Below are 25,637 nucleotides of genomic sequence, written 5' to 3' on the forward strand. Positions count from 1 at the left end.
TCGTGTTACCGTAAGCCAACTGATATAAGTCTCGCGAATAATTGTAGGGGTCGCCGGTATTTTTGCAAGCCACCCAGCCGTGAGCGTCTCCGTCAAGGGTAAGGTATTCATCTTCATTAACGTCAATCTTACCACCAGGACCGCCAACAGTTAACTGGACAATTCCGCCCTTTGAATTTGCGTTGAAAAACTGCTTGTAATTTTCTTCAAATGGGACGTAAATTTGACTGGAGCACGAATTATAAGTGTAGACTGGGGAATCTGAACCAGTTAAAAACAAATAATTGATGCCGGCTCCTTCATGATAATTAGTAATTCCAGTTTTACCGAACTCGTCGGAAATTGCAAACAATTTAACGGAGCTTTCGCAATCAGTTGATCTAGTGGTGATATTCGGGAACGAAGCAGCGTACGCCGAAGATGCAGAAGCTGCCGCTGTGAAAATTGTTGCGAAGAATTGTGCTTTCATGACAGTTTCTCTTGGTTTTGTAGTTGTTCAGTTGTGAGCTACCTATAGTACATCTGTGTACTTGATAACTATGTAGTTGAAGTCTAACCCCCAGAAGCATTGATCGGTTGAGATCATCGATGTTTAAATACCCATAATTCATAGAAAGTACAAGTCCCTGGAAAAACATCAGGCATAAAAACAGGGGAAATTCAACCGAAGAAATTAAGTTCCAGATTCATAAATCCAGACTCCAGATGTTTTCTCGATACAATTGGTTTTTCTTTTTTATTTCTATAAATAGTAAGGTATGAAAGTCGAAAGGCATTCTTAGGACCTAGACTGCTTTCAGGCCATCACTGCCCAGCCATTTTACGATTCAGAATCACTTTCACTCTCATAATCTTCTAAAGATTCTTGAATAAAGGTGCATACCTCGTCAAATCGCTCGTCTATCACACCGTCTAGGCCTTCGACATCGGCCCGAAGAACTCTTCCGTACTTTTTTCTGGGCCTTTTAGTGTTTCCCGTATCTTTATCACCCCAGCAAGAGTGCTTACTGCTCGTGAAAACTAAGGAATTCCTAAAAAACCAATCAACGATTGATTCATCAATTGTGGAGATGACTGCTCTTAGAGCTGTGGCCTTGTCGACAAAATTAATGCTAGCCTTGACTAATTTTCTGACATCCCTGTGCCCACATAAATGAATTATCCCGTTATAAGCTTCACCCACTCCTATGAAAGCAATTTTCTGGGCCTTGAAAAAGTGGAGAAAATTGTCCCACAGGTAGAGAAGAATATCCTGAGAAGTGTTAATATTGTTATAGGTAGCGTCATCTTTTCCCGTAATTGTAATTGGAATATTAATGTCTATCACCCCCCATTTTTGTTTCAAAGCCCATTCAATGAAATCTAGCGATTTGTCGACTGTAACCGCGTTCGCAGGATCCAAATCACCGGTTATTGGGTCACGACGTGCCCAAATACGTGAGGGGTCGTGAACAATTATAACAATTTTATCGTTTTCATATATATCAGGTGAACATAAAATTGTAGATGCATTGTAGGACTGTGTATTGGGTAATTTTTCGATGAACAACGGTAAAGTACTAAAGTTGTATTTTTCAAATAATGCGGTTCTCTGGTGATCTCTTACTGCGTCGTTCAATCTCTCGTGCTTACTCGCAACTTCAATAAACGTAGGATCAGGAGATTGCGATGTCAACTTATCAAAATTTCCCATAATTGATGGTAGGTTGTAGTCTAAACCTGTATAACCTGGGCCTAAGGACTTCCAGTATCTCGACTGAATTTTAATAACATCATCAATCACTTCAATGGATTCTATTTTAGGATTGATTTGTTTCAATTCCTCGGGAGGCTCTCCGATCAAGACTTTTGCGACTCTTAATGCAGATTTTGCAATAGAATCTAAATTATAGCCTCCTTCTAATACAACACATAGGTTTCCCCTTGCTAAGCTTTTGAGCATGTGTGTCATTTGACCATATCCTGCAGGAGAAACGTGACAACCCCCAATAACATCACCATCGGCGGCATCGAAACCGGAGGAAATGATGACCAAATCAGGCTGGAATTCATAGCAAATTGGCATAACAACTTTACGGAACGCGTAAATATAGTCAGCATCGCCAACACCTCCAACAGGCCAAGGGATATTCACATTCAGGCCTTCTCCCAAGTCTTCTCCTACTTGGTCTGCGCCACCTGCCTTAGTACCCGGATAGTATTTACCCTGTTCATATCTGTGCAACGAAATATAAAGGACTCTCGGGTCATTGTAGAACACTTTTTGAGTACCATTACCGTGATGAATATCCCAGTCAATAATAACTATTTTCCTAACAGATTCAGGATAACTATCCAAAATGGAGGTAGCAGCAACCGCAACATTTGAAAACAAGCAAAATCCACCTGGTGCATCTGGTTCAGCATGATGACCTGGTGGTCTAACAACAGCCATTGCATTTTTTACCTTACCTTCTACCACAGCTTTACATGCTTCAATGGCACCACCACATGATAACTTGGCTGAAAGTAATGAATCATTATTGAAATAAACAGAATCACCTTTTTCTGTTGCTTTCAAAAGCTCATCTTTATTCATGTTTTGAGTCGATTCAATAAACTTCAAGTGCTCTTCAGAGTGGACAGCCAAAATTTCTTCCTTTTTTGCTTCTCTAATCGGGATTTTCAACATGTAATCACCAATATCATCAGAGCCACAAAGGCTTGGGTCTATAATTAAGCCATTCTCTGCTAAAATCTTGTAAATCCTGTATATTCTTCTAGGATCTTCAGGATGAGGGTCAATGTATTCAAAGTAAGATGTGTAGATTTTGGCGTGATACCGCATTCTAACATCATAAACAAGGCCTGTCTTGAGCAAAATATATGAGAGATTTGGCTTTCTTGCTGGCACAATCATATCTGGTTCTATCGTGGACAAGTTTTTGGAAATATAGTTTGTAGTGGACGAGTTGCTAGCTGATGCATCGGTCATTATAACATCAGTCGTGTTGTCATTGGAAACGCGTTGGTCTTCAGACTCTTCTGTTTTGATGGTGGTAGCTGTAGTAGCACTGGTTGGTTCTGAGAAAAGTTTTGAATCAGCAGCAGATTCTGAAACAGACAAACCATTTTCACCCTCAAAAGGCCTTTTAGTGGAGTTCACTGTAGCTATATTCATGGTAGTATAAACCCTTAGTAGATAAATATTCGTACTTGTATTTGGCTTGTGTTGCTAATATTGACTGTGGATCTGGGCCTATTGTGAATTGCGAGGAGGAAAAAAGTTTTATTATAATTAGTCAAAGTTTGCTAAAGCGGTTCAAATTCAAACAGAGTAAAATAGAAAAAAACGTCTGAGTACCTACTTGATGTAAGCAAAGAAAGAGAGGCTTTAGGGAGAATTAGAGAGAAGGAAAAGAGATGGGAACTTTTTGGTAAGAGACACAAGGACGGTCTGTTTTGAAATTTAGAGTTGAGGTTACGTAAGTAGTGTCCCAATCGGGACGCAAATTTTTCACAAAAAGATCCCAGATGCCAGAGATAATAAGATAAACCCTGGGATACCACTGCAAAAACCTGATAAAGGAAGGACAACAGAGCCTTTTTGATTCAGATGCAAGTTTACAAAGATGCCCAGCAGTTCTTATTGCCGTCCCAAAAAAAGGGGTCATTGCAGTCCCGAGTGTTTGACACATGCAACAATTCCAAATATATCAAATCAAATCCAAAGCACCTTTTTGCACTAGTTTCCTCGACTTTGAAGTACAAGCCTTTCATTCAACAGATTATGAAGAAGACTAAAATAATGCAACTTGAGAAAAAGGCTAAAATACCAGAGCCTATCTTTATATTAATGATTCATGATTTGCTTTTCTCGAAATCCAAACGTATTCAGAGCAAACAACATCAATGGAAGGATGCGATCATCAGGAACCGAGCCAGATTAGAAGCAGAACTTGCAAGAATGAAAATAAAGCATGGTGTAAAATCATTGGATGAGTTAATTGAAGATGATGATACTCCCGTTAGGTGGTTCAGAACCAATATGTTGAAGACAAATACCGAGTCTTTATTACGAGAGTTCTCACATCTAAAGAAAGTTGACTCCCTCAAAGAGATTATGTCTCCAGGGGTAATCTATCACGATGAATATATTCCCAACTTATTCGGCATTCATCCAAAAGAGAAGCTTACCTCTACAGATGCTTATAAACAGGGGAGACTGATTATTCAAGATCGGGCATCCTGTTTCCCGGCGCAAATACTTAATCCCGTGCCCGACAAGGATAAAGTGATTGATGCATGTGCAGCTCCAGGAAATAAGACAACACATTTGGCTTCTTTGTTGCGTAACTCTAAAAGATCCATTGTGGCGTTCGAGAAGGACAATAAACGTATAAAGACTATTCGAATGATGTGTGAAAAAGCCGGAGGACTTGACTGTATTACTATCCATCATGCAGACTTTACAACTACACGTCCTGCTGATTTTCCTGAGATCACGGGAATGTTGGTAGATCCATCGTGTTCGGGAAGTGGGATCTTTGGACGGGCCTTTGACGAGCAGGAAGAGATCAGCGATGAGGAGGCAAAAGAAAAACTGGCTGAAAGATTATTGAAATTGAGCTCTTTCCAATACAAAATTGTCAAGCATGCACTAAGCTTCCCTGGTGTCCGTCAAGTGGTTTACAGTACCTGCTCGATACATGATGAAGAAAACGAAGGGGTTGTAAAAAAGTTACTGGAAGATCCAGATGTCCAACAACAAGGGTGGAAAGTTAGTAATAGAGCCGACGTTCTACCGACATGGCCAAGAAGAGGACACCCTGACGCCTTTGAAGGTTTGAGTAATAAAGAAGAATTAGCAGAAGGTTGTGTCAGAACGATACCTAAAGTTGATGGTGGTATTGGTTTCTTTGCGTGCTCTTTTGAGAGAGATCAGGGGAATCAAGGTGTTAGCAAGGGGAGTAAAAAGGAAGAAGTGCGTGATAACGCCAATGACGATGACGATGATGTTGACGATGACGATGACGGAGAGGAATGGACAGGAATCGAAAATTAGAATCCTACAATGTAGACAAATATACTCTATATACGATCAGAAATAAATAGACACCTAGAATCTCTTGACGATATCATCAATGACTTCTTGAGTTGAAGATTTACCACCCAAGTCAGGGGTCTTGATAGAGTCTTCTTTCAAGTTTGCGTCGACAGCAGAGTAGATCTTGGCGGCTGGTTCGGAGTAGCCCATGAATTCAAGCATCAACGCAGTTGATCTTATGGTTGCAATAGGGTTGGCGATCCCTCTGCCTTCGATGTCAGGAGCAGAACCGTGACATGGCTCACCGATAGCAAAGTTGTCGCCCACGTTTGCAGAAGGAACAACACCCAATGAACCGACAAGGGCAGCAGCACCGTCCGAGAGGATGTCACCGTATAAGTTTGGGGCAACCACGACATCAAAGATTTCAGGTTCTCTGAACATTCTGTAAACCATTGAGTCGACAATCTGCTCCTTGTAGTCGATGGAGCCGTACTTCTCAATGTTTTCCTCATAAACTGCCTTGCAAGTTTCCCTGAAAAGGCCATCAGAGACTGAGAGAACATTAGACTTGTGGACAACAGTGACCGAAGGCTTGGTGTGTAAGGAGTCAGCACCAAGGTCTCTAACAGCCTGTCTCTGTAGGGCAATCTCGTAAGCCATTTTGGAAATCCGTCTGGTGGCAGACTCCGAGATTCTCTTAATTGCCTCGGCAACCTTCTGGCCGTCCTTTTCGAATATTCTCTCCTCCTTGATGTAGAGATCCTCGGTGTTTTCTCTGACAATGACCATGTCTACCGGTCTACCAATACCCTCCACTGACTTGACAGGTCTGACGTTGGCGTACAAGCCCATTTTCTTTCTCAACGCGACGATAGGAGACGAGTAGCCAGCAACTTTGATGGTTGGCGACGACACGGCACCAAATAAAGCACCGTCACAGGAAGACTTCAAGGCCTCGACGGTATCTTCTGGAAGAGCAGTGCCTGTTTTCTTGAAAAGTTCGAAACCGGCGTTCAAGTCGACAAAGTTGAATTTCAGGCCGAACTGGGATGGCAAGGCCTCGAGCACCTGTTTACCGGCTGGAATAACTTCACGGCCAATACCGTCACCAGGGATCAGGCCAATGGTCAAGCTCTTTGGAGCAGTCGAGTATGCTCTTCTGGCAGTATTTCTGGAAGCAGCTAGCATGGCGGAGGGTACTTGATTTATAAGGAAGGCTGCAGAAAGACGTATCACCAGAACGACCACTGCAGGCCAGAATTACAGAAGATGGAACGTCGAAGAGAACCAGGAAGAAGTCAACCTTCTTTCACCAGGTAGAAATGACTCTTTTTCACCAACGGGCAGCGCCGGCTTACGTCATCAAGCCGGTGCAGGCCCGGGGCGTGGAGATTTCGGACTTCGGACTCTGGCGATTATTCGTGTCGGGGAACTTTAGTGTATAAATCTGGATTATATATCGAGTATGTATAGGTCATGGTCATAAGTCGTCGGTCGGTAGAGAAATAAATGGTAGAAAGAGAGGAGTGACTCCCACAGGATGCACATAGAAAATCTGAGGAAGCTTCTGTGCGGAAAAGGAAGGGAAAGAAGGAAATGCAAAGAAATGCATAGGTAACTGGAAGCAAGTCATCAATCAGAGGATCAACTCATTCTTCTCCCAGCCCTTGGCATGGTGGTTCTTGAGTGTACGGGAAGGCTGTGGTCTTGGGTCGTCCTCGATGGTCAAAGCAAAGGGGTTTCTGTCCTCCCCTTTCTGCTGGAGGTTGGCAAAGGTGTGGTTCACTTCTCTGTGCTTTGCTTCATCGGCCCTGATGTATTGGATCAGATCATACATAGTAGCGTCATCGCCCATGTTCCAGTAGTCCTTGGCGATCTGTGGTACAGGCTGCTGCTCCAGCTCTGGGCAGAGTCCGAGCTCCATGTCACGGATGCATCTTGTGTAGGTGCTGACGGCCTCCTCTTCCAAGTAGCCAACAAACCTGTGGCAGGTTTTTGGAGATACCAAGTAAACCATGAAGAAAGCATTGGCAAAAAGCCCCTGGCCAACCCACAACAAAGCTCTGGTGAAGATTGTTGGCTTGGCCATCTTCAAGAAAGTGAGTAAGTGCATTCTCTCATTGAACGCCTCATCGTACAAGGTGTCAATAAAAGCCATGTCTCTTCTGAACATCCGGATAGAGTTCAGATGACGCAAAAAGCCTGCGACAGCGCCGGGGATGCCTGCAACCGACTCCAAAATAATGACTCTGGTCAACCACTTCTCGACGGTCATTCTGTTAGGGCCCTTACCGATTTCTATCTGGTGCTTCTCGTCCCGGGGCTCGATGTAGCCGGTGCAGAGGTCAAAAGAGCGTCTTAGCCCCACCATGAATCCAAAAGTGATGGCGTCCCTAAAGCTCTGTACGGGGCGATGCTCGTACTTCACGGCGTGCATGTCCTCCTTGGAGTAGCCCGGGTGCTCGTACACCGACTTGACCAAGAAGGGTCCCTCCTTCTTCTCCTCCTTAGTGGTCATGCGGATCAAGCTGGTGTTATTTGCCGGAGGCAAGCTTCTTTTGGCAGGAGTTTGAGTGTTGTGCAGGTCATCGCGGAGCTGAACGGTGGTTGAAGACGACTTGGTCGTGGAGATATTTCTTGCCAAAACGGTCTTGAGGCAACCTTTGATGACCGACTTAGACATGCTGGCGGCATGAAAGCCGGAGTGAAGGTCTAAACGTGTGGCCGAAAGCATTGGTGTAGATGATTATGTGCTGGCTCTGTGTTGTTGTTTCTATGTCTGCGTGGTAGCAAAGAGAAGTTGCGGATGAAGAGCCTGCAAGCGGGGCAACGTGAGGAGGGCAGCACGTCAGGGCCTTTTATATATAGCAAACGAAACGGCTACGGTAGAAACGGTGTTTGGAGCAGGTCCAGGAGCAGAACGAGCAAAAAAGGACCATGTCTGCGTGTGGGAACGGAAACGGGGAGCCAGCCAGTCAGCCAACGTTGCGGTTGTGTAGTAGCATCGGTGGAAAGGGCGTCCCAAAAGGGAACAGCAATGTTCCGGAGAGAGATTACGGGGTGTGTGGCCGTCCCTGGCGTCATGTCCGAAGCGACACGAGGCCAAACGCCTTAGCTACGGCGGCAGTTGGCGGACGCATGGAGCAGGCAAGGCACGGGCACGGAGCTGGTAATATGCTCGTGCTGCACACGGCAACGGTCGTCGTAGGATCCAGGAAGCACACCCTGCGGATTGCCGCCGGCGGTCACGATAAGCCTCCAGACAAGATACGGTGCAGCCCAGAAGACCGAGCAGGGAAAGACAGAGGCCGTATGAAGGGCCAGACAGCTCGGCCGGGGAGGTCATCACAGCTCGGGGGTCATCGTTGTCGGGCCGCGCTGGTCGAGAAGGGCGAGGCAACATGAATCGGCGGCGGTGGGTCATGACCAGGGCCCTGCCGGGGGTCTGGTCTGGGGTTTGGGGGTTTGGGGGGTTTGGTCTGGAGAGCAATAACAGCAACAGCAGCTACCGCAGATAGATAGACATATGATATCTCTTGCAGGTGGACTACGCGTGCTGGGGCTCATGCTGCTGGCAAACGCCGCGTATTCGAGACACGAGCTGAACCAGCTGGCCTTCATCGTCGCCGAGAACACGGCAGTCGGTGAGGGATTCTCGGCAGCACAGACGCCGCAGACGCTGCAGACGCTGCCGATGGACGTTGTGCTGGAGCTAGCGTGTGGCGTTGTGCTGGTGCTGGCGGCGACACTCGTGTCATTATTCAGGTCGGCCGAAGTGTGCGCTGCCCCGGCGACGGTGGTGCTCAAGGACGGCCGGTGGGTCGTCGACACGCGACGAGGAACAGCTGGCGGGAGCGGCGATCAGCACCCATTGCGTGCCATCGACGTGGCCGCAGCCAACACTGCTGCCGACCACGCCGGCACGGGATCCTACGCCTACCTGGACACAAGGGTTAACTTTGCCAACCTAACGAAGCGGGCTCTGGCGTTTGCCGCCTGGGCGTCTTCAAACGCCGACGCGGGCGACGCCGCCACGACAGAAGCGATATAGAACAGTGGATAGCCGGATAGATACGCGTACATAGAAGAATAGTAGTGTTACACTGACTGGTAGTAGGTGGTATGCTTGGGGCTATCTCGCTCACTTGTGGAAGATACTTCGGAGCCGGCCCATGAAGGAGTCGCCGTGCTTCGGAACGGTCAGCTTTGTGCTCGGGGTGGTCCGGCTCTGGATGCTGGCCGTCACGGAACTCGTGTCCTTGAGCGTGATCTGCACCGACGACGTCAAGTCCTCATCCTCGTCCCCCTCCGCGTCCTCGTCCCCGGCGGCATTCGCCGCCTCCACCTCCTGCTGGATCTCCTCCCACCGGGTCTCGCTGTTGGGATGCGAAATCGACGTGAACTCGGACGAGCCGTCCGAGTCGTGCACAATCACCGCAGCGTCGGCGTCGGTGTCGCCACTGCTGCCATCGCCGTCCCCATCTCCAGCGTGGTACACCACGACGTTGTTCACGTTCCCGTGCTCGTCGCTCTCCGTCGTGTCCTCCTCCGAGGTGTACCACTCTCCGTCGACAATGAACTTGTAGTACACCTTCTTCTCCCTCGGGATGCGGCACTGCACCCGGAAACAGTCCTGCTCCCGGTCCTTCTCGAGCCGGTGCCGGCTCGTCCAACCGTCAAAGCTTCCGCTCACATACACCTCGTTTGCGTGCACCGTCGGCCTATACTCACAGGGAAAAAACAATGAAAAGCCTAGTTAGTATTCGTGTTCGTCTTCCACTCGTCTGTCTGCTTCGCAATGCACTCACCATTTGAAAACGTGGTAGCCCGTGCTCATTTATCGTGTCGTCCGATCTAGCGCTTTTCCTTATCTGTCTGGCGAGATTACACACTAAATCAGTTACACAACGTGGTCTGCAGGTCTCTGCTCGAAAGCCTAGCTCTGATCCGTCTCTTCTGCTCCTTTGCTGGCTCCCTGATGCCTCCACCGCCATCTGTGTCCCCATCTGCTCAGGCCTGATCTGGAGATCATCCTAACCGACACACCCACTTTCCACAGAGCCTCCTCCTCTCCTTCTCCCGTTCGGACTTCCCGCGCCCCCCTTTCCCAGAAAGGCAGCACACCACCTCTCGATCTCGAAATTTATTTATCTATCTTCCTGTCTGTAAATCGTGCTCAGCTGCTTTTGCTGTTGTTGCAGTGGCCGTTGCTAATGATATTACTCAATCGTTGAGGGCAATGAAGGCCATGAAGCCAATGCCCAGGAACATGCACACAAGCTGTTTGGCGAACTTGGCGAGCTCGGCGCTGCGGTCTGTGTCCTCCTCGGTCTCGAGCAGCTCTGGAATCACGCTGAAGGCGATGTAGAGGAACCCGCCGGCGGTGAAGGGCAACGTCATGTCGCCGTAGGAGAGGCTGGTGCCAAAGAGGCCGCTTGGCGCCGAGGAGTCGAGAGAGGAGGCCATTGCGGAGGCGGCGGCACGGTCCTTCTCGAGACTCTGCTGCAACGCGATGCCGATGAACGTACCCAGGTAGGCGCCGGCGGCGGTGACAAACTGCGACCCCATGGCCTGCCACTTGGTGAAGCCGCCCTGGATGAGAAGGGCAAAGTCGCCGACCTCGTGGGGGATCTCGTGCATGAAGGTGGCAATAGCCGTCGTGCAGCCGACGCTCTTGGAGATGTAGAAGGACGACGAGATGGCAAGGCCGTCGGTGATGTTGTGTGTGAAGTCCGAGATGAGGTTCAAGTACGCAGACGTCTTGATCGACGCGTTCGGGTTGGCAATCACCGCCTCTGTTTCTGTGGCGGCGCCTGTGGCTGTGGCCGCAGAGCCGTCTTTCTTGGCCCCTCTTTGCTTCAGCTCCCCAGACTTCTCCTCAGGGAGACCGCTGCTGGTCGCAGAAGCATGCGAGTGGGAGTGGGAGTGGGAGTGGCCGCTGGCGCCGCCGGCACTTGCGTTGCCCGTGTGCTCGATGATCCGCATCAGCTTATCAATCCCGAAAAACAGCAAGAACCCGACAAACATGCCGATCCCAAGCAGCACGTTCTTGCGGTTGTCTACCAGCACGTACACCTGGTCGCCAACAACGAGGTCGACCGACTGGCCCGTGAATGTCTCCGGCAAGAGGTGCATGAACACGTCACCCAAAAGCCCACCAATGGCAAAGCTCACCAACAAGCTCAACGACGACACGTTGATGTCCGACGGAATCAAAGCCAAGATCAAGTTTGGTGGCCCGGAGATGTACGTTGTCGCAAGCAGCGCATTCCCGGCAGGACCGAACGGAAAGAGCTTATTGAAGACATACGTCACCATGGTCTCTGAAGCCTCCTCCACCTCTGCAGCCACCTCTCCAATGCCCTCTGTGAGCTCCTCAATCACAATTGGCTCACCGTTGTTGTCCTTCCCGACCACGACCTTGTCCTCGACCTTCAACACCCGCTGGCTTCCAGCATTGTGGTTGTGCACATGCGCCTCGACACCGGCAGAGAAAACGCACACTGATAGCAACAGCGATGCTAGGAATTGTACCTTCATTTCTACCTTGTTTCCGTCTCTTCCTTTTCTGTCTTGTCCTCCAATACACTGCCCTACACCCACACTCTCCACCTTTCCGTCATCCCATCGCAGCCCCTTGTAGCTGAAACTTACCACTCGGCCACGAAGGGCTTTCTCTCCCACAGGCTCGTCCGAAGCCGTTCTCGCCAGTTTATGTGGCCGACGCGTCGATTGGACCTCCCGCCCTAAAGCGGCTAAAAGATTTCACGGGCCGTTTCGATACATGATAGTACTACCCTCATCTGGTATCTGGCCCGGTTCAGAAGGAAGACCGACGGATGCCGCTGTGCCGGAACAGCCCTTTTAAGCAGACTTCATTGCCAGAACAAAGCCAGACCTTGCCTGCAATGCATCATGGAAGTTTCTTCCGATTCGCAGATAGACACAGACCTTCCCGACAGTCCCTCCGACGCCTCAGTGTCCAATATCGCCTCGCCGGCAGACGAAGTGTCGGCGCTGGAACAGGGGTTGCCAACCAGGCTCTTTGCAGATAACCAGCGGCAGACAGATTTCTTCCCGTCCCAGACGCCTGTGGAAACGCAGTCGAAACAGCGAGGGAACGGGCGAGTCTATGAGATAAGCCAGGACGGCAAACTCAAGCTGAAGATCTCGTTGAAGGGTTTGCGCAACCCGGTGGAAATGGTACCGGCGGCTTCCCCGGGCACAGTGGAGAACAACGAAACGCAGGCTGACAGCAGCTACGACAATGACGATGCAGAGACACTTGTGCTGGGGCCCGAGGGCAAGGACGACACGCAGGAGACAACCAGAATAGTATCGCAGGATGCAGTGCCTACTGCCGTCGGTGGCGCCGACGATACCTCGCAGTCTCTGGTGGGTGCCCTGGTGCCACAGGAGGAGCCACTGCATGGCCAGAGCATAGCACAGCGGCTTGGCTCCTCCCGAAAAGAACAACTAGATGATACGTTTTCCGACGATATAAGCTTCTCGGAGATAGAGAAAGGGGTGGTGGATCGAAACACACCAGGCCAGTTCGTAGAGGTCTCTCCCTCCGTCCAGGTTCTGGAGGCACCGGGCTCATATTCCGTCCGGTTAAAGCTTTCTACAACTTTAATCGAGCGACTGAATCAAGACAAACTGACCCCTGTATCGAAAAAAGCCACCACCGGGAAAGTCAGCAAAAGATTGCAGGCAAAGGCCAAGGCGGTGAAGCCCGTCCGGCCAAAGATGAAGAAAAGGCCTAAGCCCCAGTACTCACGATTTATGGTGAAAATGCCACAGCCTCCGCCTGCTGCTCTGGACCACAACCGAGCTCAAGCTCAAGCCCAACCCATGGACTTAGTGAGTCTGATAAAAATGCAACTGGCCAATCAGACGAACACTGCTGCTGGTCCTGTTCCTGCGCTAGCTTCTGCTGAAGATGATGACGATGAGGATATCGTCGAGAAATATATGCGCTTATCTCTGAAAGATCCCCTTTCGGGTCTGCGAATGGTCACCCCCCTCCGCTCCAAATACTGTTCACACGTGGAGTGTTTCGATTACGAATCTTTTTTGGCCATGTACAATTTGAGGCCCTTCAGGATTGCCATCCAACGATATTCCGACAAGCCCGCTAGAGTTGGCGAGGTTGATGTGATGAAGATCTTGGAAGACACCAATAGAAGGGTGATAGATGTTAAAGACCACAACAAGATGACACAATCTTTCCCCTATAAGACGAAGCAAAAGATGTTTAAGGAGAAGAGCAAGCAGATGAATGACTTGGAGTGGTTCTGCTGCCCCATCTGCAAGCTTGAGTTTAACATCAAGCGAATAGGAGACGTTTACGTAGTGGGGGAGTTTGTTGACATGTTGCAAGACTTGTCGCTGGAAGATAATAACGAGAACGTCGAGGATATAGAGATTGACATGTCAGAGAAGGGAAAGTGGCGCTGGATCCGGGAAGACGAAAACGATGAGATGCTACGTCATCGCAACGGAGCCACTCACGAGAACTCAATTACCCCGCAAAGTGGCGGCGTTGGAGACATTAGTGAGGAAAATGCCGAAGGCAGAAGTCAGGACGCAAACACAAACTCACACAAAGAAACACGACATAATGTGGAGGTTGTGACTCTCGATTCAGATGAAGAGGACAACGCTGGAGATTACGCTGAAGCAGAAAATGGACAAGTGGCTGGAGCGACTGCTTCTGAGACCATGATGCATACCCTTGGCCCATTGATCCAGGCCAACAACCCAGAAACTACGGAAGAGGAGATGATGAAAGAGATCGATGCGTTATTTGAGGCCGAATTTATGAACGAAGACGACACTTCTTCCACAACGCCTGCGGTACCTACGAAGGATACGTCACCCATACACGCTCCTGAGGTGGTTCCGGTTTTTACACCCCCTCCCATTCCTGCATCCGTTTCATCTGCTACTGCACCTACTCCAGCCCCAACCCCGACTCCCACATCGACTCCTGCGCATGTCCACTTTGGTGGCAACACCGGCTCGCTCTTCCAAAAAACCGTCGAGAGCTATAGGCCGTACAGTACCAGTATCAACAGCATTAACAACCATGGTGGTGCTTTCATAAAGGACCCGAATCCGCATCGTGGAGTAGTAGTGTTCCGTCCTGGAGCTTTCACCACGCAAAACTACGAGAGCCCTGCGGCCCCGGTCTTCATGAGCGGTGAGGGGGCCGCAGACGACCCAATTGTCCTCGACTAACCACAGCATTCCCCGAACACCTCTTCACACATATACAGGCACTTGTATCCCGCATATAAATGTAAAGAACGTATACCCACAGGCAATAATAGGCCAGGCTAGCTGAAACGTCTTATTGTTTTTCCCTTATAGCGCGTGAAGGCTTGAAGCTCTGCAGCAACGACCTGACCCCGGCACTGCTGGCCCTAACGATCAGATGCCCGTGTGGAGAAGATGGCCTGTGGGAATTGCTTGTCGTTGGCAGCTATCTTAAAGGGCCGTGGAGTACATCAGTGCAAGAAGAAGCCGCAACAGCAGCAGCCTCGGCAGTACAGGAAAACAACCCTATTACGCCGCAGCACCCACACTACCCAGGATGAACAACCAGCAACAACCAGACCTTTACCAGCCTGGCACACAGCTGACTGTCGGTTCCCATAAGGTGGTGGTCAACAAGTACTTCTCCCATGGTGGATTTGCTCAGGTTTACACCTGCACTATTTCTCCCCCGTGGAACAACAAGCAGGTAGCGTGCTTGAAAAGAGTCAATGTTCCTGACAAAGGCTCACTTAACACCTTAAGAAAGGAGGTGGATGCCATGAGAAAGCTACAAGGGATTAATTGCATCGTTTCATACATTGACTCGCATGCCGCCAGGTCAAATAGTGGTAATGGAGCCGGATATGAGGTTTTCGTTCTCATGGAGTACTGTTCCCGCAAGGGACTCATTGATTTTATGAACACCAGATTGGTGAACAAATTGACAGAGCCAGAGATTTTGGTGATAGTGCAACAGATCACCGAAGCCGTGGCCCACATGCATGCACTTAATCCGCCTTTGATCCACAGGGACATCAAGATTGAAAACGTTTTGCTTGGGGACGATGGCACCTACAAGCTTTGCGATTTCGGTTCCGTGTCCTTGGTAATAAATCCTCCAACCAATGTCGAAGAATTCCAAGTAATTCAAGATGATATAATGAAAAATACAACTCCACAATACAGATGTCCAGAAATGTTAGACTTATACAAAAGACAGCCAATTGACGAAAAGTCAGATGTCTGGGCTTTAGGGGTGTTTTTGTACAAATTGTGCTATTATACTACACCTTTTGAGCAGAATTCCATCAATGGAAATGTGAACGGATACGGAGGAGACTATGCCATCATTAACGGGATCTACTCCTTTCCCTCCTTGCCTCCATATAGTGCAAGGTTGAAAAATGTAATTGCTAAGCTGTTAACTGTGGATCCCATTTTGAGACCAAATACCTTTCAGCTGCTAGACGAGATTTCTAAATTGAGAGGTGTTCCATGTCCTGTAATACAGAAAGCTCCTTCCATCCAATACCACCCTATTTCCATGCAAACAGGACCTTCTGGCTCGGTTGCCAGTTTCAACAATATGAGTACTGTAAATCCTAGGCCCAAAATTGTACCAAGCTCTGTCACTGGTGTAAACAATTCTCTGTCTGGTAGAGCTGAGGGATCTGCATTCAAGTACAGTGGTTTGAAAGATGCAATAAACTCCAACTTGGGCCGCAACTTGGGCCGCAACGGAATAACAAACACTCCTGTTGATAGCCCTAAAGAACTTGTGCCACCTAAGGTCAGATCATCAAGGCGTCCAATATCCATGTACGGTAACTCATCTTTAAATAGAAAGGGTAGCCGTGAAAGTTTGGATATACAAAACTTCATGAACGAATTATCAAATGAAGAAGTAGTCAATCTGTCACCTCCGGCCGAAAGTGAATCAATATCGAGTTCTGTAGACTATCTCAAGTCTATATCAAGACAAAATACCAACTCATCACATTACAATAATTCCGGTAGTAGACATCCATCGAGATCTAAAAAGAGATCAAGCATTACATCGATTAAGAACCTGTTGACTGGAGGCTCGTCAAAATCACAGCACACAAGTACAGTCCCTGCATCTCAGCCGTCAAGATCAAATTCTACTCGTAAATCCTCGACATATTCAAATAAGAGAAACAGTAGCATTGATTCACTGACTGATAGCCATCAAAAGTTTAAGAATATGAATAGCTCTCTGTCAGATTTACAAGAAATGTCTCCTGAATCCAAGACAACGCAAAAGTTTACAAAAAGTCCTGTGAAAGTCAGTATCAACAATATGCCATCCCTAGCATCGCCATCCAAACCCGCATCTTCTTCTCAAACCGGGAACTCACAGAGAAGTAGCACCATCCAATCTAGAGTCAAGAATTTGTTTAGAAGTCCATCACCGCCTCCTGTGAAAACTGCTCAAGGTTACGGTAAATATACAGATGATGGAAAAAGAGAGTCAGTTAAAAGTGCAATAACAACAAGCGCAGAGCTGATCATGCCGAGAGCCTCCTTGCCGCCGTCTAGTATTCCAAGACATGCAAAGTCGCTGGGTGCAATATACAATCCTGAGAAGGTCGTGACGGCTGTGCCAGTCAGTAAAGAACAAGTAAAGAGGAGTAACTACAAAACCAGCACAGTTTCAGGTAAACAATCGACTGGTTTATCTAGTTCTGTTGTTCAAGGGAAGAGGAAACCGCCACCTCCACCAAAGCCGAAGAAGCCGGAATATTTGAAAAGCCCAGGAAAGTTGGGAAGCGAAACTTTTCTGGACGATGATCTGGAAGTTCTGGAAAAGCGTTTTGAAAGAAAGTTTCCTGGTGTCGTTTAAATGAATATTTCAAAAATTACCTTTTTTTAGCTTCGACTTATGTATTCCCTAAATCCTCTTACTAGTGTTAATGTTTATTTCGCAATTGTTTACAGCATCTAAAGATATTTATTTTTACTAGACGTAAATGATTTCTCAACTTTACGAGTGTGATAAATGCAAAGCGGCTTAATGCTATATTGCTTATAAGGTTGACAAATGAGAATGCATCGAAGAAGAAATGCGAGGAATCAATACGGCTTAAATCTTTGTTTCTTATTTTTTGTATCTTTCTTGTACTTTTTGTGTATCCTTCTTTTCTCCTCATCTCTATGCTTGTTTCTTTTCACGTCGTACTCAACATCCATTTTTTCTTCATGCTCTACCTCTGCCGCTGTGGCTGCTGCTGCAGAATAATCGGCCTCTTCGTGGAAAAAGGTATGCTCTGTATCTTTGAAACCTTCACCATTCCAAGCACAAACAACGTTGTCTTCACCCCCGCTGAAGATAGTACTGTTGTAAATAGCAATATCTCTGACAACTTCTTCTCCATGTCCTCCCTCAAAAACCAATTGCTGTGCGTTACAAGGATCAAAATCTTCTTTCTCTGCATCAAACTGAAAAATCTTCAGTAAATTTTTGGAATTTGATCCGCAAGCAACATACCCAGGGGAATATAAATCGATAACGTATTCACAATCCCAAGCTTCTCTTATATCACCAAAATCTTTGTCACCCCTTTTTTGAGTGTTGCTCCTTGGTGAGGAGCTTTCACTCACAGATTCAGGATCAATATCTTCTTTTGAACTAAGATCAAACATGGAAAAAGTCTCCATATGACTCAAAACATACACTCTATTTTCTGTAGTAAACCCAGCAGAATGTACACTAGCGTAGTTAATGCATTGTAATAGTGCATCATCCTCATCTATAACTTCGAGATCATAAACATTGACATATCCATCGGTTGCGCCACTCAACAGTATATTTTTTCTGGTAGGATGGAATTTTGTGTCAGTGATATCATCATTATGAGAATCAATGAAAGAGCGTAGAGGCCCATCTAGTTTCCTTGTGTCCCACAACACAAGTTCTGAGTCCGTTCCTTTCAACTGTGATCCTGCCGATATGAGGCCATGCCCTACATCCATGCTGAAAAATGGTAAATTCCTAGAATTGATCAAAACATGTTGAGGAGTTGATAACGAAGACCTGAGGTCCCAAACCTTTACCGTTGAGTCATCTGAGCAAGAATACAACGTTGTTTGGTTGATAGGGTCGCTCAAAATTTTTTGAATTGGTCCTTTATGAGCTTTCAGGTTGCTACTAACGGCGGAATCTGACCACTTTGTTGCGTCGAGCGGTAAGCTGTGCAACGAACCGCTAGACGTTGCAGCAAGCAATGACTCAGATTCCTTTGAAACGCAAAGTGACAAGATCCAATCAGGTAGCTCTATTTTCCCTAAGGCAACCATTAAAGTTTGACTGATGGTAAGAGAATCAAAGACGGGAATTTTCAGAAAACAAATCAGAATGTAGTAGTAGGATTATAAAAAACACAGATACACGTTGGGAAAAAATTTATGTGAGAGAAACGAGATTATCTTTTTTCCTGCCCGTGTTGTTAATGTTGTGATCAATGTTTCCCTTGAAGTCCCTTGCGTCATGTTAGACAACACCAACCAGGGAGTACATTTTTACTAGCCTAAAAGCCTCAAGCACCAAGATGTCATCCATCAACAAATCGGGGAAGAGATTCACCCCGAAAATCAAGCAAAGAACTCGTCGTGTTCCAGGGCTGATGACGCCTCAGTCGTCACAAACTGTGCAACTGGCTAGAACGCCGCAGGCATCTCCAATATCTGTTGCAGTACCTACCTCTCCTATTTCCCAGAAAATTGCTGATGAATTTGCTTCAAGTACTAAGGAGGAAGAGTTAAAAGAGGAGCCCGTCTTAAACCAAGCCTCTACATCGATACAAAATGATAATATAATTCATGGTGACGAAGAAGTAAAAGCAGGGGGGAAACGAGAAACAAAAAAGGGGGATGTTTTTGCTGAGACAGAGGAGGAAAGCCAAGCTGTTGAACTAAAAGGTAAACGTGAGTTGAGCTCTGTTTCTTCCTTAGGACTCGAGAGTGAGACAGAAAGGCTTATATCTGGACAACAGCCCAAGGTCAAAGAGTCTAACGGAATTAAATTGCAAGAAAGAAAATCCAGTGTGACTGGCTCAGGACACCTGTTTACACAGCCTTCCAGTATTGTTCATAGGACCCGACTCAATTCGTTATCGATCCCTACTCCCTTATCTACGGCCCAGTCGACGAGCCGAAGGGGAAGTGTGGTAAGTGCATCCAACTCCAGGCGTGGTAGTGTCATTCTACCGTCGGCTAACCCGATTGCTCCTAGTGGCCTAGGAAGCAGAAGAGGCAGTGTTATAGGAGGTTTGGGTCCTATCACACCAGGAAGTCGGCGAGGTAGTGTTAATATCCGTCCGGTTTTTGTACCTATTGGTGGCGGCGATAGGAGTAGACGAGGAAGCGTAACAATTAATGGAGATGAAAAGCCTACTCCTATTCCTATCTTAAAGACGAATAAAAAACGCAGAGCAAGTGTCAACTATGGACCCAAGAAACGGAAAGACGTCAATGTTGGTGGTATTTCCATCGGTGGATCCTTGGCTATAAAAAAGAGTGACTTCTCCTCATTAAACACATCGAGAAGTGGTGCTAATAAAGAAAACGGTAATGGGCTTATGGATAGCGACATTGAGATTGGAGACCCAAGAGACATGACAACAATTAGAAAGGTAGGGGCTGCGAATAATGGAGATGGTAATGAGGTTTCTGGAAAAGAATCAGAGCCGGTGAAAGAGAAGAAGCTTGAATTAACTGAGTTTGAGAAAGAGAATAAGCAAAAGTGGTTACTAGACCGCAAGATGAACAAATTTGTGCTAGTCGACACTGAACCGCTTGTAAAGGATAAGTCCAAGCAAAGTGATTTCGAGCTTGAGCATGAGATTGAGAGTTTGAGTGAGCTTGAACAAATGCGCAAAGCAAATAATGCAAAATTAGGAGGCAGTCTCAAATTCAATGCAAAGAAAATCAAATTGGAAGACTTGTGCAAGCCTTTCCTTCCTGTTGGAGAACTTTCTAATCAATACGAAAGGGCCATGGAGGCGGAGAAGAGGCTCCAGGAGGCACGAGTAAAGCGGAGGGAAATACGAGAGAAAGCCCGACAATTGCGTATGAGTGAAAAGGATGTCATGAAATTGAGTGAGAGCGGCGCTAGTCTCAGCACGGAGCTAAGCGAGAAGGAGAGGTTGCAAAAGGTAAAGGAGTTGATGGAGAAAGATCGCACGGAAGAGCACAAGAAACATGTTGTGCCTCTTTTACAGATACAAGGCAACAAGCTTACGTATAGCCATGAGTCGACTGTTGTTGACAGGCACGAGGAGAGCAATACCGAAATGGAGAAAGTGGAGGAGAACCCGTTTGAGAATATAGTGACGAGCAGCTCCTATTCGAGAAGGACGACCACGCTCCGGTGGACTCCGCAGGAGGTTGCCGAGCTACTCAAGGCTATCTCCTTGTGGGGGACCGACTTCGGGTTGATTGCCAAACTCTTCCCCCACCGGACTCGGAAGCAGATCAAGGCGAAGTTTTTGCTGGAAGAGAAAGTGCATCCGCATTTGATTGAGTTTGCGCTTTTGCGGAAACTTCCTGTGGACGTGCGAGAGTACAGCGGTAAAACGGGTATTGAGTTCAAGACGCTTGACGAGTACAACCAACAGATCCAGGAGCTCAAGCTCAAGCACGAGGAGGAGCTGAAGGCCATGGCGCAGGCCCGTGAGCAGGCCCATGCGGAGGACCGGGCCCAGCAGAACCTTCACGGAGACGGTTCGCAGGGCGTGCCGACGAGGCGGTCCCGGAAGGCTGTCATTGCCGAGTTCCGGAAGAACGAGGAGATTGTTGGAAGTATCGAGTCCGGCGGCAACTAGGCACCGGTCTAGACTGGCCTCGCTCCTACGCTTCGGAGCCTCGAATCTCGTGCGATCCGATCTGATCTGATCTGATCTGATCTTTCTAAGCTGTCTAATCTGTCTATTTTTAATTTGAGAGACGTGTTTTCATACGACGCGCGGGGGAAGAAAAAGTGTATGCCGCGGGGGGTGGGCAGAATTCTCTTAGTCACAGGGTTCTTGTTCTTTTTCTGTACGAGGAAGTGATCTGAAACAGGGGTGGAGGCGTAGTGGAAGAAGAAAAGTAGAGGAAAAGGAGAGATTTGAGAAAGCATAGCTGAATATAGAACACAGAGCAGCAAGCATGACGAACGGATACATTTTAGAGATCAGGACGTCGTCGTCTTCGCCTGGCGCAGACGAGGTCGGAGGTGGAGGAGGGGCCGGGAATGGCCCCAAGAAGAATATGAACCGTACAGACCGCCTCAAGGCGCAGTTCAAGGGAATAGACAGTAAAGACAACGACTTGGCGTTGCGGATGAACAGCAAGGCAAGTGCAGATGGGAAGAGGAGGCGGCACCAGGGCGGCAGCGAGAAGCACGGGAGGAAGAGCTCGTCACACTCTTTGGACAAGTACATCAAATTTACAGTGAAGAGGTCAGACCGCTCGGATGACGACATATTGAACCGAATGACGAAGTTCATGTTTATCTTTCTCAGTGTGGGCTTGTTCTGGCATGTGCTGAACAACGTGGACCCGATCGGGAAGGTGATTGGAGGCCGGGGACGTCTGATGGAGATAAACGACGTCTTTTGGCGAGAGTACCACAAGGTGACCGGGGTGCTCAACGGGAGGCGACATCGAATAGACGAGCGACTTTTGAAGAGGAGCGAACATGCAGGCGGAGAGCTTGGATACAACGTGGGCAGCGACAGCCGGATACGAGAGGGGTTGAGGGACGCCGTGGTGAAGGTGTTTTTGGTGGTGGAGAAGGTGTTCTTCGAGATGAAGATGGGCCGCGAGGAGTGCTTCGTGCAGGACCTGATCAGCCTGTTCTACTTGGGGATCAGTGTGTTTGTGATCAACGAGATCTACTGGCGGATCTACCACGAGATCGAGGAGAGCTTGATCATCATTCCGCACTTGGGCGTGCAGGCCGAGAGCATCTTGATCAAGGAGAACATCTGGCAGGTGCTGAAGAGCGTGCTTGGGCTGCGGCGGCTGCTGTTCAACATGAACCCGGGGCTGGCGCACGTGCCGGCGACGGGGGCAGCGCCGGCCGCAGCGTCGGCGGCGGCGCCTGTGCCTCCGTGCAGCAAGGAGAAGGGCGTGGTGATCAACAAGCAGTTTGTGCCGATGGACTACGTGAAGGACATTGTGATCAACGAGGGCTTCAAGGGCTTCGAGGTGGTGTTCTACATGACGTTGATCATGGAGGAGGGCGTGGTGGTGGTGAGCGGCGGCAGCGAGGAGCGCTGGGACGCCGGCCACGCCAGACGCAGCCACGGTGCCGCCCGCCGGGCCGCCCGCCGGGCCGACCGGGACCGCCGCACAGGACTCGACGTCGTGGTGGACGTGGACCGCCGCCTGGCGGACGACGACGACGGCGACAGCGCCGCCAACACCAACGACGACGATGACGGCTACGACGGCGGCCGCAGCGGCGACGACGCCGCCCCCGCCGACCACGACACAGGCTACTACAGCGGCGACCACGGCCGCCACCGCGTCCTGCCAGACTCCACCTCCGTCCCCGAGCAGACCAAGTTGAAGATGATCGTTGTGTTTCCCAACCTGCTGCCGCGGCGGGCTGTCTTGGAGACCGTCTTCCGCAAGAGCCGCGAGTACCTGAAGCGCTGACACGCCCCCACAGACACATATACATACATAAATACATACATACACCTCTAATCCACCATTCGACGCTTCCGTCTGACCCTCTGGCACTCCGACACCCTTCTCTACAACACCCCGGGTGTCGCACCCCCTGCGGCTGTGCCGTCGTACCCCCGTTCCGCCTGCCTCGCTGAGCCCCCTCCCTCCCCCTTCCCGGCCCACACGTGCGCTGACGTAAGCGCCCACCCGCCGCTTGTTTACGTGCCGGCGCGGCCGTGACTGTTATTGTTGTTTTTTGTTGTTGTTGTTGTTGTTGTTTTTTTTTTGCGACTGTTGTTTGCCTGTTGCTTTTCTCGCTTCTGGATTTTTCGCTGTCGCTATTGTTGAAGGGCGATCTGTTTTTCTACTGCGGTGACGTGGTTATTGCCTTTCGCCAGATGCGGAAAGGAGCGTGGAGCGACGGGTCGCATTTGCAGGGGTGGGCGCGGGCGGTCGGTGGCGGCAGCAGACGGGGTGGTGTCGGTTTGTGTCTGGTGGTTGTGTGGTGGTGCTGCTTGGGTGCTTGGCTCGTCTGTTTTCTTGCTCCTCTTCTTCTTGTGCTGGCAGGTGGTTGGGGTTGGAGGACTGATCTGGGGTGGTTTGAAGGTGTGTTGGTTCTGGTGTGCTTCTTGTACTCGTTCTTCAGCAAACAACCCACTCCAGTCACTCCTTTGAACCCCCGGAAAAGCTTTTTCGGATTTCTTCCTTCTTTCGTTGTCTTTCACTTAACTTCTATCCGTTCATTACCTGCGCTTCCAGCCCAGCACACTCGTTTCTGAAACAACAACAACACACAAGCAAGACCAGCCGAACCCAGTTCCCTGCCACTCATTCACGATGTTATTCCAAAGTGTCGCCAACGCCATCGCCCTAGCCTGTATGGCCAGCTCAGCGGTCGCCTCGCCTCTGGGCCACCTGCACCACATGCACAAGAGAGACGACGTGGTCGTCCAGACCACGGTGGTGGTCCACGTCGGCGGTAACTCGCCGGTCGCCACGGCGTCCACCGCCGCGTCCGTCGACTCCGTCGCAGCAGCCTCTGCCTCCGCCACCGCCACCGTGACCCCAGCCATCATCTCTGCGTCGGCCCCAGCGTCGGCCCCAGCTCCATCGGCTTCCGCCTCCTCGGGCTCCGGCAGCTCCGGCAGCTTCTCGGGCTCCTCCAAGGGTATCACCTACTCGCCTTACAACAGCGACGGCACCTGCAAGGACTTGTCCACCGTCAAGTCCGACTTGGCCAAGCTGTCCGACTACAGTCTCATCAGACTGTACGGCGTCGACTGTAACCAGGTTGAAAATGTCCTTCAGGCCAAGGCCAACGGCCAGCAGCTGTTCCTGGGCATCTTCTTCATCGACCAGCTCTCCCAGGGTATCCAGCAGATGTCTAGCGCCATCTCCTCCTACGGCTCCTGGAGCGACGTCCACACTGTCTCCATCGGTAACGAGCTTGTCAACGATGGCGAGGCCTCTGCTTCCCAAATCGGCCAATACGTCTCCACCGCCAAATCCCTCTTGTCCTCCGCCGGCTACTCTGGTCCAGTCGTCTCTGTCGACACCCACGTTGCCATCCTGAACAACCCTGAACTCTGTCAATACTCCGACTACATTGCCTTCAACGCCCACGCCTACTGGGACGGGTCCGTTACTGGCGGTGAAGCCGGTACCTGGTTGCTGCAACAGATGCAAAGAGTCGCCTCTGCCTGTGGTAAGAACGTCATGTGCGTCGAAACCGGCTGGCCTCACCAGGGTGGCAGCAACGGTGTCGCCGTCGCTTCCACCTCCGAGCAGTCTGCAGCCATCAGCTCCATCCAGTCCACCTGTGGTAACGACGTCGTTGTTTTCAACGCCTTCGACGACATGTGGAAGAACCCAGGTTCTAACGGTGTCGAACAATTCTGGGGTATCTTAAACTAGGCCACCCCTTAGTCCCCCTTCTTTCTCTCTTTTTTTTCACTCTTTTTACAAAACGTTCTTTTACAAACCAACTGAAATGAAATAAGGCGGTATCCTTATTTCGCATACTCCCTCTTACAATCACATTGATCAAAAGAATTTCATACTACTATTACCACTACTACTACTACTACTATTTTCTTAACTTTCTGACAGTGATTTTTTTATTGTTTACTGCAATCACTCCAATGGGTATCTATCGACTGAACAGCAGTACCGTGTGTCTGTCAGGCCGGCGAACCCTTTGTTCATCCCTCCGACGGCGCCCAGGCTGCTTGTATAACTTTTATTTTTATTTGTCTATCTCCAATATATGTGATTCCCCTTTTCCTCCAAAAAGCTTTTCTTGATTCGAGAAATGAATGCGCTGAAAATCTTGAAAATTCAGTAAGAAAATAATATTCCTCGAAATTTCTGTAGCAAATCAATCTACACACATATCTCGATTACAAATGTCCCCTCACTTAGTCCCACCGGTCGTACGTCTCTGTAGGTAAGAACACCACCGCATCTAGACCGTACAAACATCGACATTGCTTTCCTCACGGCCACAATGTTCCCATCCTCAAGCAAAAGAATAGCCAGCCTCATACCGACCCTGCGGGCGCTTCCCCTCAGGAGGTTCTACTCGGCCCCTCCCTCCTTGGACGCCGCAGAGAAGCATATTTATGAGAAGCTCGAGAAAGAGCTGGAACCGCTAATGCTTGACGTTCGTGACGTCTCTGGTGGCTGCGGCTCGATGTATGCCATCAACATTGTCAGTGACAAGTTCAACGGCATATCCATGGTCAAACAGCACAGACTGGTCAACTCTATCTTGAAGGAGGAGATCAGTGGATGGCACGGATTGCAATTGAAGACAAGGGCGAACAAGAAATAGTAGTTGCACACCTACAACCCACCACACCTCCCTGTACATACCTGTGTATCTCTA

At 49.0% G+C, this 25,637-nt stretch overlaps 15 protein-coding genes across 15 annotated transcripts; 8 read left to right on the forward strand and 7 right to left on the reverse strand.

Moving 5' to 3' along the window:
* Positions 1 to 10: 10 nt before the first annotated feature.
* On the reverse strand, positions 11 to 337 carry PICMEDRAFT_27248 (hypothetical protein; the record flags this gene model as incomplete). Its single annotated transcript, XM_019162490.1, has 1 exon — positions 11 to 337. A coding segment is annotated over one exon (327 nt), but the record flags the coding sequence as incomplete, so codon positions are not given.
* A 483-nt stretch (positions 338 to 820) lies between these two features.
* PICMEDRAFT_31813 (hypothetical protein) lies at positions 821 to 2,899 on the reverse strand (the record flags this gene model as incomplete). Its single annotated transcript, XM_019162724.1, has 1 exon — positions 821 to 2,899. The coding sequence occupies one exon, from the start codon at positions 2,897 to 2,899 to the stop codon at positions 821 to 823; it is 2,079 nt and encodes a 692-aa protein (XP_019018631.1).
* Positions 2,900 to 3,595: 696 nt separating this feature from the next.
* PICMEDRAFT_31313 (hypothetical protein) lies at positions 3,596 to 5,044 on the forward strand (the record flags this gene model as incomplete). The annotated part of the gene is made up of 1 exon (XM_019162692.1): positions 3,596 to 5,044. The coding sequence occupies one exon, from the start codon at positions 3,596 to 3,598 to the stop codon at positions 5,042 to 5,044; it is 1,449 nt and encodes a 482-aa protein (XP_019018632.1).
* Positions 5,045 to 5,098: 54 nt separating this feature from the next.
* PICMEDRAFT_71583 (hypothetical protein) lies at positions 5,099 to 6,217 on the reverse strand (the record flags this gene model as incomplete). The annotated part of the gene is made up of 1 exon (XM_019163958.1): positions 5,099 to 6,217. One exon carries the CDS (start codon positions 6,215 to 6,217, stop codon positions 5,099 to 5,101), a length of 1,119 nt encoding a protein of 372 aa, XP_019018633.1.
* Positions 6,218 to 6,665: 448 nt separating this feature from the next.
* Positions 6,666 to 7,547, reverse strand: PICMEDRAFT_30997 (hypothetical protein; the record flags this gene model as incomplete). Its single annotated transcript, XM_019162666.1, has 1 exon — positions 6,666 to 7,547. The coding sequence occupies one exon, from the start codon at positions 7,545 to 7,547 to the stop codon at positions 6,666 to 6,668; it is 882 nt and encodes a 293-aa protein (XP_019018634.1).
* A 907-nt stretch (positions 7,548 to 8,454) lies between these two features.
* Positions 8,455 to 9,418, forward strand: PICMEDRAFT_114660 (hypothetical protein). Its single transcript, XM_019159802.1, has one exon. The coding sequence runs from the start codon at positions 8,556 to 8,558 to the stop codon at positions 9,078 to 9,080; it is 525 nt and encodes a 174-aa protein (XP_019018635.1). The 5' UTR covers positions 8,455 to 8,555; the 3' UTR covers positions 9,081 to 9,418.
* Positions 9,171 to 9,866, reverse strand: PICMEDRAFT_57972 (hypothetical protein; the record flags this gene model as incomplete). Its single annotated transcript, XM_019163269.1, has 2 exons — positions 9,171 to 9,750; positions 9,838 to 9,866. The coding sequence occupies 2 exons, from the start codon at positions 9,864 to 9,866 to the stop codon at positions 9,171 to 9,173; spliced, it is 609 nt and encodes a 202-aa protein (XP_019018636.1).
* A 389-nt stretch (positions 9,867 to 10,255) lies between these two features.
* PICMEDRAFT_23535 (hypothetical protein) lies at positions 10,256 to 11,335 on the reverse strand (the record flags this gene model as incomplete). Its single annotated transcript, XM_019162311.1, has 1 exon — positions 10,256 to 11,335. A coding segment is annotated over one exon (1,080 nt), but the record flags the coding sequence as incomplete, so codon positions are not given.
* A 609-nt stretch (positions 11,336 to 11,944) lies between these two features.
* Positions 11,945 to 14,272, forward strand: PICMEDRAFT_10512 (hypothetical protein; the record flags this gene model as incomplete). Its single annotated transcript, XM_019159679.1, has 1 exon — positions 11,945 to 14,272. The coding sequence occupies one exon, from the start codon at positions 11,945 to 11,947 to the stop codon at positions 14,270 to 14,272; it is 2,328 nt and encodes a 775-aa protein (XP_019018638.1).
* Positions 14,273 to 14,627: 355 nt separating this feature from the next.
* PICMEDRAFT_32519 (hypothetical protein) lies at positions 14,628 to 15,575 on the forward strand (the record flags this gene model as incomplete). Its single annotated transcript, XM_019162773.1, has 1 exon — positions 14,628 to 15,575. A coding segment is annotated over one exon (948 nt), but the record flags the coding sequence as incomplete, so codon positions are not given.
* A 1,796-nt stretch (positions 15,576 to 17,371) lies between these two features.
* On the reverse strand, positions 17,372 to 18,226 carry PICMEDRAFT_25010 (hypothetical protein; the record flags this gene model as incomplete). Its single annotated transcript, XM_019162374.1, has 1 exon — positions 17,372 to 18,226. A coding segment is annotated over one exon (855 nt), but the record flags the coding sequence as incomplete, so codon positions are not given.
* Positions 18,227 to 18,513: 287 nt separating this feature from the next.
* PICMEDRAFT_114530 (hypothetical protein) lies at positions 18,514 to 21,075 on the forward strand. Its single transcript, XM_019159797.1, has one exon. The coding sequence runs from the start codon at positions 18,640 to 18,642 to the stop codon at positions 20,911 to 20,913; it is 2,274 nt and encodes a 757-aa protein (XP_019018641.1). The 5' UTR covers positions 18,514 to 18,639; the 3' UTR covers positions 20,914 to 21,075.
* On the forward strand, positions 21,076 to 23,161 carry PICMEDRAFT_114653 (hypothetical protein). Its single transcript, XM_019159801.1, has one exon. The coding sequence runs from the start codon at positions 21,239 to 21,241 to the stop codon at positions 22,733 to 22,735; it is 1,497 nt and encodes a 498-aa protein (XP_019018642.1). The 5' UTR covers positions 21,076 to 21,238; the 3' UTR covers positions 22,736 to 23,161.
* A 426-nt stretch (positions 23,162 to 23,587) lies between these two features.
* Positions 23,588 to 24,664, forward strand: PICMEDRAFT_71591 (hypothetical protein; the record flags this gene model as incomplete). Its single annotated transcript, XM_019163959.1, has 1 exon — positions 23,588 to 24,664. One exon carries the CDS (start codon positions 23,588 to 23,590, stop codon positions 24,662 to 24,664), a length of 1,077 nt encoding a protein of 358 aa, XP_019018643.1.
* Positions 24,665 to 25,256: 592 nt separating this feature from the next.
* On the forward strand, positions 25,257 to 25,583 carry PICMEDRAFT_71592 (hypothetical protein; the record flags this gene model as incomplete). Its single annotated transcript, XM_019163960.1, has 1 exon — positions 25,257 to 25,583. One exon carries the CDS (start codon positions 25,257 to 25,259, stop codon positions 25,581 to 25,583), a length of 327 nt encoding a protein of 108 aa, XP_019018644.1.
* Positions 25,584 to 25,637: the final 54 nt, after the last annotated feature.

Source organism: Pichia membranifaciens, assembly GCF_001661235.1.
Source record: "Pichia membranifaciens NRRL Y-2026 unplaced genomic scaffold PICMEscaffold_2, whole genome shotgun sequence".
Taxonomy (NCBI): domain Eukaryota; kingdom Fungi; phylum Ascomycota; class Pichiomycetes; order Pichiales; family Pichiaceae; genus Pichia; species Pichia membranifaciens.

Coding starts and splice junctions, on each gene's coding strand:
- PICMEDRAFT_114530 (XM_019159797.1), top strand. CDS start 18,640: ATGTCATCCATCAACAAATCGGGGAAGAGATTCACCCCGAAAATCAAG.
- PICMEDRAFT_114653 (XM_019159801.1), top strand. CDS start 21,239: ATGACGAACGGATACATTTTAGAGATCAGGACGTCGTCGTCTTCGCCT.
- PICMEDRAFT_114660 (XM_019159802.1), top strand. CDS start 8,556: ATGATATCTCTTGCAGGTGGACTACGCGTGCTGGGGCTCATGCTGCTG.